Raw genomic sequence first — 14,733 nt, 5'->3', positions numbered from 1 at the left:
GATTAAAAAAAACAAATAAAAAGAGATGGCGTGAAATTATTGGATTATTATTTTTCCCCTTTTCACTTCAGCTTATCAAAGCGACATCCTTTTCTCGCTAGGGGAGAAGAGAGGAGGCTGGGAAAAGAGCAGCAGCAGCAACAAGTGGAAATAAGAAATAAAAAGTTTTTGGTTTTAAAGTTACCCTCACCACCCCACCAAAAAAAATAATATATACACTCTTGCCCAGCCTAGTGGGCCTGAGAGCCGCTTTCCTGACAAGGCGACGGAAATACAAGGGCAGCCAAGGCCGCCTGGGCAAAGCGGGGAAAGGGGAGAGACGCACCGCGACCCTGTCAGAAAGAACCAAGTACGTTACCTCGAACGTAAGGCGGCCATGACATAGGGAGACGCTCCTTGGCGTTTTCCTACAACTCCCATGATTCCCCCGGAGGCCGGCAAACTCCCATGATGCCTCTCGGCTGCCCTCCTGCTGCTGTTGTTGTTGTTTTTAATTTAACCCTTTCACCGCATTCGCTGATGTTTATTTTTTTCTAACTTTTTAATTTTTTATTTTCAATGCAAAATTACAACAAAAATTACAAGCATTGAGTCCAGAATAAAACTATACAAACAAGAAAGAAAGAAAGACACACAAAAAGCAGAAAAAAGCACACATCTACAAATAAAACCATATCTTCATTCTAATCTAGTCATTACATACATAGACACATATTGACTACCTTCCTTTGTTTTAAGACCTCAAAATTTATACTGTTTCTAAATTGTTGTGTCTAATGTAGATTACCTCTATCTTTATACTTTTTACATCATTTTTCTTTTTCTTTAACCCTGCAAAGCATCATTCATTACATACCGATATGCTTACTCCAGAACAATGTTTTTTCATATACTCTTTAGCGCATTCCCATTCTTTTAATAATTTCTGGTCCAAAGGTCTTAGTCTATATGGGCTCTTGGATACCCCATAAGGGAAAAGGGCAATTTTGGTTTACAACACATCAAGACAAAATAAAACCTGTCTAACACTTCCTGTGACTTATTCTCACTTTGTGTTGTCCAGTTTGGGGTGTGGGCTGCCCAGTTCTTCTTTTCTTTTGACTTCTCTTTTTCTTTTCTCCCTTTCAGTCATGGCAGTTTCAGGTAAACTTGATGCTATTGTTACTGCTGTTTGGCCAGGATAAGTCCCTCCTGTCACCTTCAGAGTTTGTTACTCAAATTAATAGGATAGCCCTGCCCGTTTCCAAGGTTACTTTCATTGCAAAGCTTTCAGTGAAGGCTGAATAAGTTTGAGATATACATATGGCTTTTGACATTTGAGGTGTATATTTTTAGCACCCGCCTTCGTTCTTTTTAAAGTTTGAATAATTTTGTTTCGCAAATTTCAACCAACAGTCACAGATCTCTCTCGTATCATTGCTACAGTATATGCTTGGAAAGAAGTGATAAACATTAAAATCCAGTTGGGTTGTGGGAGGCTGTGGATTCTCAAGAAAAATGTTTATGAAAACTAGGAACGGAAACCATACGGTATCAAGTTGATAAGATGTACTGTGGTCCCTCACCACACATGCTGGCTGTCCTTGACCATCTTAACATCTTGTGGTAAGCAGTCACAGACTTTTGCTTTGCTTTTCAACTAGCAGAAGCAATCCTCAGGTCATTTACTAGTATTTCCCTGCGTTTAAAACATGTATCCAGAGCTTAAGGAGAAAACTTGTACAGTGGTACCTCAGGTTACATACGCTTCAGGTTACATACGCTTCAGGTTACAGACTCCGCTAACCCAGAAATAGTGCTTCAGGTTAAGAACTTTGCTTCAGGATGAGAACAGAAATTGTGCTATGGTGGCGCGGCAGCAGCAGGAGGCCCCGTTAGCTAAAGTCGTGCTTCAGGTTAAGAACAGTTTCAGGTTAAGTACGGACCTCCGGAACGAATTAAGTACTTAACCCGAGGTACTACTGTATAACACTCTTTTCATGGATGGCTTCTCTAAATCAGGGACCATCCCTAGAAAATAGGGACACTTGGAGAGTCTGTGATCTGGCCCAGTGGACAAAAACTGTTCTCCACACCAGACCCATTTGGGTCTGGTTTTGGGATGGAATTGGTCTTGGTTGCCTTATGAATTACCTTTATTGGAAATGTAAGAAGGGAGTATGGTCCTGATCCTCTTGCTCAATTTCACAATGGCTTTTGATATCATTGGTACCCTCCTGGATCAGATCTATGGACTGGGAGTTGTGGAGACTGGACACTGCACGACTGTTTCAACTTGTGTCTGCAGGGCAGATTTCAGAGAGTAGCGTTGGGTGACTGTACCTCAGCAATTATACAGTACAGTGGTACCTCGGGTTACAGACGCTTCAGGTTACAGACTCCGCTAACCCAGAAATAGTGCTTCAGGTTAAGAACTTTGCTTCAGGATGAGAACAGAAATTGTGCTATGGTGGCGCGGCAGCAGCAGGAGGCCCCGTTAGCTAAAGTCGTGCTTCAGGTTAAGAACAGTTTCAGGTTAAGTACGGACCTCCGGAACGAATTAAGTACTTAACCCGAGGTACCACTGTATAACACTCTTTTCATGTACTGCTGCTGTGGGAAATGCACTAGCAAAGTAGACCACTTTCCCCACTGGGGGTGGGGTGTTACCTTTGACAGCTGGGCAGGACTGCTCACGTATCAGTCACCTGCCATCATCATGATGGCAGATGATTGGCAGATGGGTGGTCCTGCCCAGCTGTCAAAGTTGGCCTGCAGCGATACTGATCACATACCCTCCAACATTTCTCCGATGAAAATAGGGACGTCCCATTCCATAAAGATAATTTTACTATTTATACCACACACATCTTACTGGGTTGCCCCAGCCACTCCAGACAGCTTCCAACATGTATAAAAACGTAATAAAAAATTAAACATTTTTTTAAAAAGCTTCCCTATACAGGATTGCCTTCAGGTGGATTGGGGGGGGGGTCGGATAACTCCATACCCTCCAACATTTTCCCAATGAAAATAGGGACACCCTAAGGAAAAGTGGGACATTCCAGGATCAAGTCAGAAACCAGGATGGCTTCTCTAAATCAGGGACCATCCCTAAAAAATAGGGACACTTGGAGAGTTTGTGATCTGGCCCAATGGACAAAAACTGTTCTCCACACCAGACCCATTTGGGTCTGGTTTTGGGATGGAATTGGTCTTGGTTGCCTTATGAATTACCTTTATTGGAAATGTAAGCAGGGAGTATGGTCCTGATCCTCTTGCTCAATTTCACAGTGGCTTTTGATACCACTGGTACCCTCCTGGATCAGATCTATGGACTGGGAGTTGTGGAGACTGGGCACTGAAAGACTGTTTCAACTTGTGTCCGCAGGGCAGATTTCAGAGAGTAGCATTGGGTGACTATACCTCAGCAATTATACAGTACAGTGGTACCTCGGGTTACAGAAGCTTCAGGTTACAGACGCTTCAGGTTACAGACTCTGCTAACCCAGAAATAGTGCCTCGGATTAAGAACTTTGCTTCAGGATGAGAACAGAAATCCCGTAGCGGCAGCAGCGGGAGGCCCCATTAGCTAAAGTGGTACCTCAGGTTAAGAACAGTTTCAGGTTAAGAACGGACCTCCAGAACGAATTAAGTTCTTAACCAGAGGTACCACTGTATAGGATACTGCCATAGGATACTGTTTTGTCCTATGCAATTTAGCATCTATATGAAGGCACTGTTGGAGGTAATGAGGAGATTTAGGGGGAGATGTCATAAAGAAGCTGATGACAGCTCTGTTTCTGAGAGCTAGTTACTTACACCTAGCTACATCTCTGTCAAGGGTGTCTGTGCATGACATGAAGGGGCTGGAACACCAGGTATGTTCATTCCTGGAAAGAAACGACTTGGCCACTGTAACCAATGCACTGATAACCTCCAGGTTTGACTACTGCTATTCACTGTGTGTTGGGCCGCCCTTAAGGTTACCTTGGAGGCTGCAGGTGGTGCAGAACACAGTAGCGAGCTGGGACATCTGGCCATGCACGCAACATCAGAGAGGAAACACCTGCAGTGGCTGAAAGCTTGCTACTGAACCAGGCTTAAGGTGTTTTTATTAACATACTGTATAAAGTTCTAAAGAACTTGGGATCAGATTACCTGAAAGAACACCTTCCTCCACACAGACCTGCTAGATCACTATGATTTTCTGAGGTTTCCCTTTTTAGTTTATTGCTACCCTGAACTTTTGAATTATGGTGCTGGAGGAGACTCTTGAGAGTCCCAGGGACTGCAAGAAGATCAAACCTATCCATTCTTAAGGAAATCAGCCCTGAGTGCTCACTGGAAGGACAGATCGTGAAGCTGAGGCTCCAATACTTTGGCCACCTCATGAGAAGAGAAGACTCCCTGGAAAAGACCCTGATGTTGGGAAAGATGGAGGGCACAAGGAGAAGGGGACGACAGAGGACGAGATGATTGGATAGTGTCTTCAAAGCTACCAGCATGAGTTTGACCAAACTGCGGGAGGCAGTGGAAAACAGAAGTGCCTGGCGTGCTCTAGTCCATGGTGTCACGAAGAGTCGGACACGACTAAACGACTAAACAACAACAAACCCTGAACAATTTGGTTATAATCAGCAAACCCAGCCACCTCACGGTCCACTTGCAACTTCAGGTCATTTACAAATGTTTAAAAGCACAGGCCCCAATGCCAGTCCTTGGGGGACCCCACTTCTCATATCCCTCCGTTGAACTGTTCAGCTACTCCTACACTTCTTCCTGTTCTATAACCCAGGGCTGCCCTACCCATGAGGCAAGGTCAGAGAACTGCCTCAGGTGGCAGTATCCACAGGGACAGCAGATCCTCCAAGGAATGCATGGTCTGCTACTGCTGTTATCTTGGGAGGATTAGCCCTAAGATTAATTAAACTATTTGGGGACATAAAAAAAAAATAAAAAAAATTATCCAGTAGCACCTTATAGACAAACTAAGTTTGTTCTGGCATAAGCTTTTGTGTGCATGCACACTTCTTCATATGCACACGAAAGCTTATACCAGAACAAACTTAGCTGGTCTATAAGGTGCTACCGGACAATTTTTTATTTTTATTTCGACTGCGTCAGACCAACACGGCTACCTACCTGAATCTATTTGGGGACATGTTGACTGGCAGTAGCTGTGACCAGAGCCCATGTCCGAGCATAAAATGACACTCAAATACCACATCTTCAGTTTTCAAAAACACTTTATTAGGAACAGCAAAAAAACCAAAACAATGCAATTTTAAAAATAATGCTATTTTTGCTTACTTGTTCATTGTACTTATGGAGTATGCATTTTAAACCCTTTTCATTATGGAAACCGTGATGGTTAAAATGCCTTAAATAGGAAATAAACAGCTTTCTACAATTATCAGGGATTCATAATGCAAAAGTACAGATCTTTAAAATATATATATATATGAAGGTTTCGTAGCAACTCTATATATGCTGTATCACTGTAGAACTAAACAAGTTTTAAGAGGTTATATTGTGGAAGGGTTTGCCACCATTTCAAGTGAACCCAAAGAGGGACATATTTCAACCACAGTGCTGCAAATTAGTAGTTGGTTTTCTTAATGGTCAAACCGTTATCCTAACTCTGAATGAAAACTTCAGCCTGCATTTGGAAAACAAAAAACTGCCTTATGCTGAGTCAGACTTTCGGTCTTTCTCTTTAGCTCAGCATTGTCTACATTAACAGAAAGGGACTTCTCCAGACAGTGCTCTTCTTACCAGCCCTGCCTGAAAAAGCCAGGGACTGAACATCAAACCTTTTGCATGTAAAACATCTGCGTCTACCACTGAACTATAGCACCCACCCCCCCTTCTTCAAATTTGTCCACATATAACAGCACATAGACAAAACTCTGCTCCTCCTAATTTCTGCATGCAAGATCTGAATTCATGTCTGGGAGTTTCCATGTGTTTGTAGCTATGTTGGGTCAAATATGCAATTGCATATGGCTGTTTATTGTGGGATGGGAGCTCCTTGTGTATGCAAGTTTTTGCAGGTTCCTTGGCATCAAAATGGCAACCTGCATCTCCTCCCCACCACTATTTCACCCGGATTTAGCCTTTCTGAGAAAACCCCCCGATTAGTTAAAACATAGCAACACATGTTGTTGCAACACCCATTCAATATCTTAGCGACATATTTACAATATTAACACACACACCCCTTGTCTGGAAACACCTTGCTACTAATATCTCAAGTTTTGATTTATCGCACAACAATACCTGGATCATTTAAACATTTCAGGGATTAGAGTAATATTTGACTATTTGAAAACAAAAAGACGGTCGATTTATCCTGTATGGATACAGATTCTTATTTATAGTTCTGAAATTTTTAGCAGAGGTAAAGACAGAGAAAAGACTGATCCCCAATATATGTTATTGGCAAAACAGAAGCAATTCCAAGCAATTCTCTTCCCTCCTCTGGAGAAGAAGAAGAAGATGTTGCAAATTGACAGTTGTTGTTGTGGCCATTCATCTATTTGTTAGGCTGGCTGGGTCAATTAGACTCTTCCTTTTTCAGGCGGCCTTTTCTTCAGTACATTGATGCATCCTCGTAGGGGTTCATGTGAAAAGAATGAGCTCTGGGGCTGGAAGGTGGGATCCTGCTGTGGCAAGGGGAATAATGCTTGTACAGGAGTTTCAGGTGCCTTCTGAATTTCACTCCGACGAAGACATAGAGCACCGGGTTGAGGCAGCAGTGGCCATAGGCTATTTTGCGGCTGATGTCGAAAGCAAAGAAAACTTGCCTGTACTGTTCGCAGGGTAGGACAATGTACTGCTGAAAAGACAAAACGTACACAGAACCAAGCACGTTATAAGGTGCCCAGCTCAGGAAAAAGACCAGCACTATAGCAAATATGAGCCTTACGGTCCGGTGCCTCCTTTGAGACCGCTGTCGAAGCAGGATCTTCAGCATCCTTATGTAACAAAATGCAATGATCGCGAAGGAAAATAAGAAGAAGGCAGATTGCTGGCCCAATTCCACCAGCTTCCAAATAGATTCCCCTTCGTAGTCGCAGTACTGTACGCCATTGTGAGGTATTACGCGGGTAAAAATAATCTCAGGAACCACAACTAACACACTGCACACCCAAATGGCCAAACTCAACAGTTTTCCGCACCTTTTTGTCTGAGTTCTCAGTGATGACAAGGGATCCACCACAGCCAGGTACCGGAGGACTGTCATTATGGTCAGGAAGATGACACCACCATAGTAGCTAATAGAGAAAATGGCGGTCACAGCTTTGCAGAGGAAATCGCCAAAAATCCATCCGTAATAATTGTACACAATCCAGAAAGGGAGCGTGCAAGAGAAAGTCAAGTCAGTGATGCAAAGGTTCACGATGAAGAGGTTTGTTAAGGAGGTGAGGCTTTCGTATTTCATTACGACACACAAGACAAGGCTATTTCCTAGCAGGCTGAAGAGAAAAATGAGAGAATACAGGATGCTGGTAAACATATTCGTAATTGTGGAAACAGACCCCATCTCGCACACATTCGACTCGACTGAAGGATAATTTGCTGGATCATAATCTGAGGTTGCCTCGAGCATATAGTCCATCAGTTCCATCTTCTGGGTGGGCTTGTCCACTTCTGAAGCTGTGGATAAAAACCCCTCCAAGCAAGGAACTTTCACTGCGGTCAGTGGAAAACTGAAAAAGAAATCAGGACACCAGAAACAAATATACAAACTTCAAAACAGGTAGTGAAATTTAATCGGTTCTGCTATTGTACCAAGTTAGCTGTACTAAATATACCTTCTTTTAAATTAGTCTGGATGGTGGTGGTGGTAAATAGTTTGTATTTATTATTGTAGTACAGTGGTACCTTGGTTCTCGAACTTAATCCATTCTGGGAGTCTGTTCGACTCCCAAAACCATTCGAAAACCAAGGCACAGCTTCTGATTGGCTGAAGCTTCCTGCATTCAATCGGAAGCCGCGTCAGACACTCGGCTTCCGAAAAACATCCACAAACCAGAACACTTACATCCGGGTTTGCGGCGTTCGGGAGCCGATTTGTTCGGGAGTCAAGCCGTTTGAGTTCCAAGGTACCACTGTATAAACTTTATGTTCTTCATAGTATTTCAAAGCAATGCTTTTAAAATTGCATTTCAGGGAAATTTGGGACTCTTTGGGAGCTTAGCAGGGATTCCTCAATAAGAAGATGAATAATATTGGGCAAGCGTGCTATCCCTTGCTTTGGGTAGTCTAACATCACAGCACCATGAAAATATCAGATTCTATATGTCTGACATTAACCCAGTAGCAACTGCAAGGGTGGCTGAGTTTTTGTCAATAGTATCTCTCAGAGTGACGAATGGCACTATTTAGCGGGAAGAAATTCCAATGAAAATCCTCACTATTACATATTTTACATGTTTATTTGTATATATTTTAAATTTTTTATATATGGATGTTTTACGATGGCCTATACTTGCTATGCCTAAGAAAAGTTTGGCGAAGAGGGGAAAAGAATAATATTGGGCAAGTTTTCATTTTCTCTCCCTCCTCGCTGTTATCAGTCTCAAGATATCAAGTCTGTCATTCATAAGAGACACCCACAAATTCATCACTGCTTTGTGACAGCACCCTTCAAGTTTAAAGAAACTTGGAAGTAAATAATGTCTTTCCCTATAAGTAAGGAGTTACCACACAAGTTCCACCATGCTCCACTTCAGAAGTCAAGGACCCCTATTTATCAGGAGAGTGGCTGAAGTTGTCCTGTTGCAGCCTTAGGTTCCTTATCTTCCGCCCTAACTGTAGGCTGGCCATGTGCCCTACTTTACAAAATAAATTCCTTTTTGAAGGGCTGCCCAGGCCAAATCCAGTCTAAAGAAATCAATACAAAAGGGAGAGCAGAGCCCTTAAAGTTGTTCGTCAACCATAAAATAGGAAGCAGACAGAGCAGACATACAATCTTCCCCATTATGGTAAGTTGTATTACATATTTCTTTATGAACTGTAATAATTATTTCTAAATTTGCATCTCGTGATATAAATGAGCAGATGCAAATGTTATGTGATTCGGTGCACTCCTTTATCCTCATTGGTGATGTATTTCCTCCTTTATTACAAAGGAGCCATGCCACACAGAGATTTTTGTTGTTGTTTAGTCGTGTCCGACTCTTCGTGACCCCATGGCACTCCTGTCTTCCACTGCCTCCTGCAGTTTGGTCAAACTCATGCTGGTAGCTTCAAGAACACTGTCCAACCATCTCATCCTCTGTCATCCCCCTTCCGAAGGGGGTTCAGCAATTTTAAATGATGAAAGTTAATCTTTTACAGGCGATTTTCTGAGCTCTAGTTTGCCATGTCTTTGCTTTGATCTATCTACAAAGAAACGGAAGGCTGACTTCCTGTTTAGACCTTCCCGTTTCAGTGCCAAATTGAGGTAGACTTTTAAGTCCAATTTTCCTTTCTGTTCACAAGTCCTTATTTAAGATCCAATTGTCCAAGTTTAGGTACTCACGGGTGAATATTCAAACCTATCCATTCTGAAGGAAATCAGCCGTGAGTGCTCACTGGAAGGACAGATCGTGAAGCTGAGGCTCCAATACTTTGGCCACCTCATGAGAAGAGAAGACTCCCTGGAAAAGACCCTGATGTTGGGAAAGATGGAGGGCACAAGGAGAAGGGGACGACAGAGGACGAGATGGTTGGACAGTGTTCTCGAAGCTACCAGCATGAGTTTGACCAAACTGCGGGAGGCAGTGGAAGACAGGAGTGCCTGGCGTGCTCTGGTCCATGGGGTCACGAAGAGTCGGACACGACTAAATGACTAAACAACAACAAACCAAGGGCAACACTTTCCAGAGGCAATTGCTGCTGGTGATGCACATTTTTTGGCCTACCTCCTACCTCCAACCTTGGCCTCCATTCTCACACTCCACCACATGAGGGGTGACTCTGGTCCCTCTCCCCTGTGCTTGTGTGTGCGACATAACATGGCATTTGGCCCCAAGAGGACTATCCAAAGACTCAGGCACTAACTGGCATGATCTATGGAGCATCAGAATCACCACCATGGTGACCACGGGGGAACAGCACTACAAAAACAGAATGTAGGTACAAGCAGAAGTAATTTCCACATGAGTCAGTTTAGAAAGAACCGAAGAACTTAAGAACAGAAACCAATGAAATAGATAGGGCCAAGATAGCTGATTTCAAGATGAGTCAGTTTCAAAGGAATTGAAGAAGTTACAGAAAGCAAGCCACATAACCGCAGAAAATAGAAAGGAACAAGATACAGCACATACAATGCATCCACGAAATGGAGAAACGTGTAGATCTAGTTGTGCATCTGATTGTTTAAAGAAAGGCCTTGTTGTAATAATAATGTTATGAGCTGGGGGTGCTAGACCTGCCCTAAACTCCTGGGATCAGTGGGCGCTAGAATTTAATTAAGATCAGAGTGTCAAAACTGTGCTAGAGCTGTGTGTATTTAAGCTGTGTACAAGATGCTTCTGATCAGCATGTGTCAAAAGCTAATTAAGCTAGGATTAGCCTCATGCTGTGATAATAATAATAGTAATTTATTATTGATACCGTGCCCATCTGGCTGGGTTTCCCCAGCCACTCTGGGCAGCTCCCAACAGAATATTAAAAACACAATAAAACATCAAACATTAAAAACTTCCCTAAACAGGTCTGCCTTCATATGTCTTCTAAAAGTAGGATAGTTGTTTATTTCCTTGACATCTGATGGGAGAACGTTCCACAGGGCGGGCGCCACTACCAAGAAAGTTCTCTGCCTGGTTCCCTGTAGCCTCACTTCTCGCAATGAGGGAACCGCCAGAAGGCCCTCAGAGCTGGATCTCAGTGTCTGGGCTGAACAATGGGGGTGGAGATGTTCCTTCAGGTATACCTGGCTGAGGCCGTTTAGGGCTTGAAAGGTCAGCACCAACACTTTGTATTGTGCTCGGAAATGTACTGGGAGCCAATGTAGGTCTTTCAGGACCGGTGTTATATGGTCTCAGCGACCACTCCCAGTCACCAGTCTAGCTGTGAGGTGATAGCTTGGGGGTAATGAGCCATTAAGGGTACAAAGGAACTCATGTAACATTTGTTTTCCATGTTGCCTCCCATATTTTTAAAGACCTGACTAGTCTTTTACAGACTTGAAGCTCAGTCGCAGGGGCAGTCTATCCAGCGTTGACTGGCAAATGGCTGTTTCACTGCTAGTCTGTGGAGTGATTTCACGATGCCCCTATGAGGACCATCCCAAGGCAAAGGAAAAGTGGGCAAATGCTTGCCCTTCATTTCCTGGTTGCACTGTCTTGCTCTGCAGGCCCCCACCCCCTAAACTCCCTGGCATTTGGCCCAAAGGCTGTTGTTTGGCCAACCTGTGCCCACTTGCCCATATACAACATCAAGCATGGGGCAGGTAAAGACACAGCTGGGCATAAATCGGGTTTGCAAGCCCTGCCAATCAGCTAAGTGGCAGGAACTGCAAAGCTTCCTGGACAGCGTTTCGGAAACCCCAGTCATCTACTGATGGTCAAGGCATCTCTGCACAGCACTATGTAAAAGCAAGTCACCCAACATCACGTGATGTCATGTGACTGACAGGAGAGCCGCCCTACCCACCTGTCAAACTTGGTCACTGGAAGTCGGGGGGGGGGGGGAGGGGAGGAGATGGTGATCCAGTCCTCTGGTCAGATGCAGTTCCCTGCCCCTACATCAAGGAAGTTATTTCCTGCCATAAAAAATAAATATTGCACCAAAGCACAAAACTCAAAATAAGAAAGAGATTTAAAAAAAAGAACAAGCAAGCAAGTGGCAGTCTTGCTTGCTGATGTTCCAAAAAGGAAACAAATACAGAAAAGTCACATTTCATAAATACCAGCAGCTGGGGGGAATTATTTCAGGAAGTGACTACCTAAAGTACTGGTTTCAGTTTTGCTCTTCATCATAAGAAGCACAAACCACTTTATTCTCGCCCAGCAGAGAGGTTTGTGGAATGAAAATTGTAGTCCGAAGAAACATTTACTTCTGGGTAAACATACTCGTGATGTTGAGCACGGAGAGAGAGACCGCAAGGTTTTTGGGTGACTATATTGCTTTATTACATGTTGTGATGCAGAACCGCAATTTTAATTTTGCATCCTTTTGATTTTATTCATTTACTTACATTATTTTTAAGGCGAGCCTCCACAAAGAGGCTTACAATATCTTAATGAATACAAAATATAATTTGTCAGAACAACCCAATCTTTCAGTAGGGAGCATTAGAGCAAAGTGACAGATCCAAAGACCTGCCACTCTTGACAAGCAGGGTGCAAGATTGGGGGGTGGGGTAGGGTCTGAAGAGAGGAAGAGAAATTTGATTCAGTTCACATATAAAGACAAAGCCTTCTGATTTGCCCTTCCCAAAACAGTATGCAAACCAAAGCCCAGCCATCTGTCAAAACTCACACTTCTTCAAATTTTGCAGCGTAGTTCTCTAGTCAAGTAACGTGTAAAGGAATGCATATACTACATGCTGAAAATGGAACTAGCATTAAAATGCATTACAGTAGGGAAACCGCTAAGCAGAGACGAGCATATTAGGGGAAATTGCATAGAAAGATGTGTATACTGGGGAAAATTGTGTCCCGAATGCTGATGACTTTCCATGATGTGTTGGTTTTTTTAAAAAGCAAACTAATGTGGAAATGGGACGCGGGTGGCGCTGCTGTTGCTGCTTGTGTGAGTGTTGGGAAGACTGCTCCCTCCTCTGCCAACTCCATCCGGCCTAGGGGGCAGGACCTGCACTCACTGCCAGGGCCTCCATCAAGGCCTCCAGGACACGGCTGCTGTTGCTGTTTGCGTGAGTGTTGGGAGGACCGCTCCCTTTTCTGCCAACTCCATCTGGCCTAGGGGGCGGGGCCTGCACTCACCGTCACAGCATAAGAGGCCTGAGAGAGGCCTCCGGGACACGGCTGCTGTTGCTGCTTGTGTGAGTGTTGGGAAGACTGCTCCCTCCTCTGCCAACTCCATCCGGCCTAGGGGGCAGGACCTGCACTCACTGCCAGGGCCTCCATCAAGGCCTCCAGGACACGGCTGCTGTTGCTGTTTGCGTGAGTGTTGGGAGGACCGCTCCCTTTTCTGCCAACTCCATCTGGCCTAGGGGGCGGGGCCTGCACTCACCGTCACAGCATAAGAGGCCTGAGAGAGGCCTCCGGGACACGGCTGCTGTTGCTGCTGTGTGAGTGTTGGGAAGACTGCTCCTTCCTCTGCCAACTCCATCTGGCCTAGGGGGCGGGGCCTGCACTACCACTACAGTTTAGAGGCCTGAGCAGCTACCGGCAGCAATGGACAAAATGGTTTTAAATGTTTTAATTGTTTTTAATTTGCAGCACCTTAAATGGTGGTTGTTGTTTTTTATAATATTATATTATTTTATTATTTTATTTTTGCTTGGGGAGGGATAAGCATTTAGTCAGCGCTATTGTTTCTTGTTTTATTTTGTTCTGTTTTGTTTTATTATTAGTATTATTATTATTATTCTGTTAAATTATTATATAATTTGTATTTTGCTTTTTAAGGGGTGGGGTCAGGGCTGCCTGGGAGTGGGTCCCAGCAAACAAAATGGCTGGGGCATGTTCCACAGGGGGGGATGCACTGGGACAATCGATCTCAGTGATCATGGGTAGGAGGAGGAGTTACGCTAAGACCAGACCATGTCATTACCGAGGAGGCAGGTTTAGTCGTTGTCTGAGGACTATCCCTGCCTCCAGGTCTGGTCCTGACCGGAAGGATACTGGATTCAGCAAGGGAAACCCACATGACCTGAAAGTGTTGCTGTGCAATGCCAGGTCAATGATGAATAAAACCACTGCCATCCACGACCTGATTGTGGATGGAGGATTTGACCTGGCATGTGTGACAGAGACCTGGTTGGATGAAGCAGATGGGCCTGTCCTTGCCGCTGCTTGCCCACCAGGTTTCTCTTACGCACAGCAACCCAGGCCATGTGGGCGGGGAGGGGGGGTTGCAGTGATTTTTAGGAAGTCATTAGTCTGCACCAGGCGTCCTATTGGGAAGACCCAGTTCTCTGAGTGCATGTTCTGGAAGTTGGGCAATAGGGGCAGTACAGGATTCCTACTGGTGTACCGACCTCCCCGCTGCACTAAGGATTCCCTGCCCGAGCTGCTTCAGGTCGTGGCGGATATGCTCCTGGAGACACCTAGCTTGGTTGTCCTGGGGGATTTTAACATCCATGCCGACACGACCTTACAAGGGGCCGCTCGGGACTTCGTGGAAAGCATGGCCTCCATGGGGCTGTCCCTGAATAAGTTTGGCCCAACTCATAGGCATGGACATGCCTTAGACTTGGTGTTCACCTCTATGGATGTTGGTGATCTGACACTAACTAAAAGCGAAACAAAAGAAGTGCCATGGTCAGATCACTTCCTGGTGCAACTGGACTTCTCCGCAACCCTTCCCCTCTGCAGGGAGGTGGGACCGATTCGGATGGTCCGCCCCCGCCACTTAATGGATCCAATTGGCTTCCAGAGAGTGGTAGGGGATGCTTTATCCCAAGTTGATGGCCTTTCAGCTGATTCCCTGGTGGCACGCTGGAATGCGGAGTTAACCAGGGCTATTGACTGTCTGGCTCCGAAGCGCCCTCTCCGATTGCATGGAGCCCGGACAGCCCCGTGGTTTTCCCCGGAGCTGAGGGTGATGAAACAATCGTTGAGACGGCTAGAG

The 14,733-nt window shown here is 44.7% G+C and overlaps 2 protein-coding genes across 3 annotated transcripts in view; both read right to left on the bottom strand.

Annotated features, from left to right (window-relative positions):
- FYCO1 (FYVE and coiled-coil domain autophagy adaptor 1) overlaps positions 1–454 on the bottom strand; it is a 57,050-nt gene extending 56,596 nt beyond the window's left edge. For both annotated transcript variants that reach the window (XM_028750546.2, XM_077916406.1), the window contains exon 1: positions 359–454. The gene's annotated coding sequence lies outside the window, so the exon portion shown is untranslated. The remainder of the gene's footprint in view (positions 1–358) is intronic.
- A 4,756-nt stretch (positions 455–5,210) lies between these two features.
- Positions 5,211–7,698, bottom strand: XCR1 (X-C motif chemokine receptor 1). The gene has a single exon (XM_028750844.2). The coding sequence runs from the start codon at positions 7,610–7,612 to the stop codon at positions 6,575–6,577; it is 1,038 nt and encodes a 345-aa protein (XP_028606677.1). The 5' UTR covers positions 7,613–7,698; the 3' UTR covers positions 5,211–6,574.
- Positions 7,699–14,733: the final 7,035 nt, after the last annotated feature.

The sequence above is a fragment of the Podarcis muralis genome, chromosome 12 (assembly GCF_964188315.1).
Source record: "Podarcis muralis chromosome 12, rPodMur119.hap1.1, whole genome shotgun sequence".
Lineage (NCBI taxonomy): Eukaryota > Metazoa > Chordata > Lepidosauria > Squamata > Lacertidae > Podarcis > Podarcis muralis.
The sequence above is the reverse complement of the archived record's forward strand: the minus strand, read 5'-3'. Positions and strand labels throughout refer to the sequence as shown.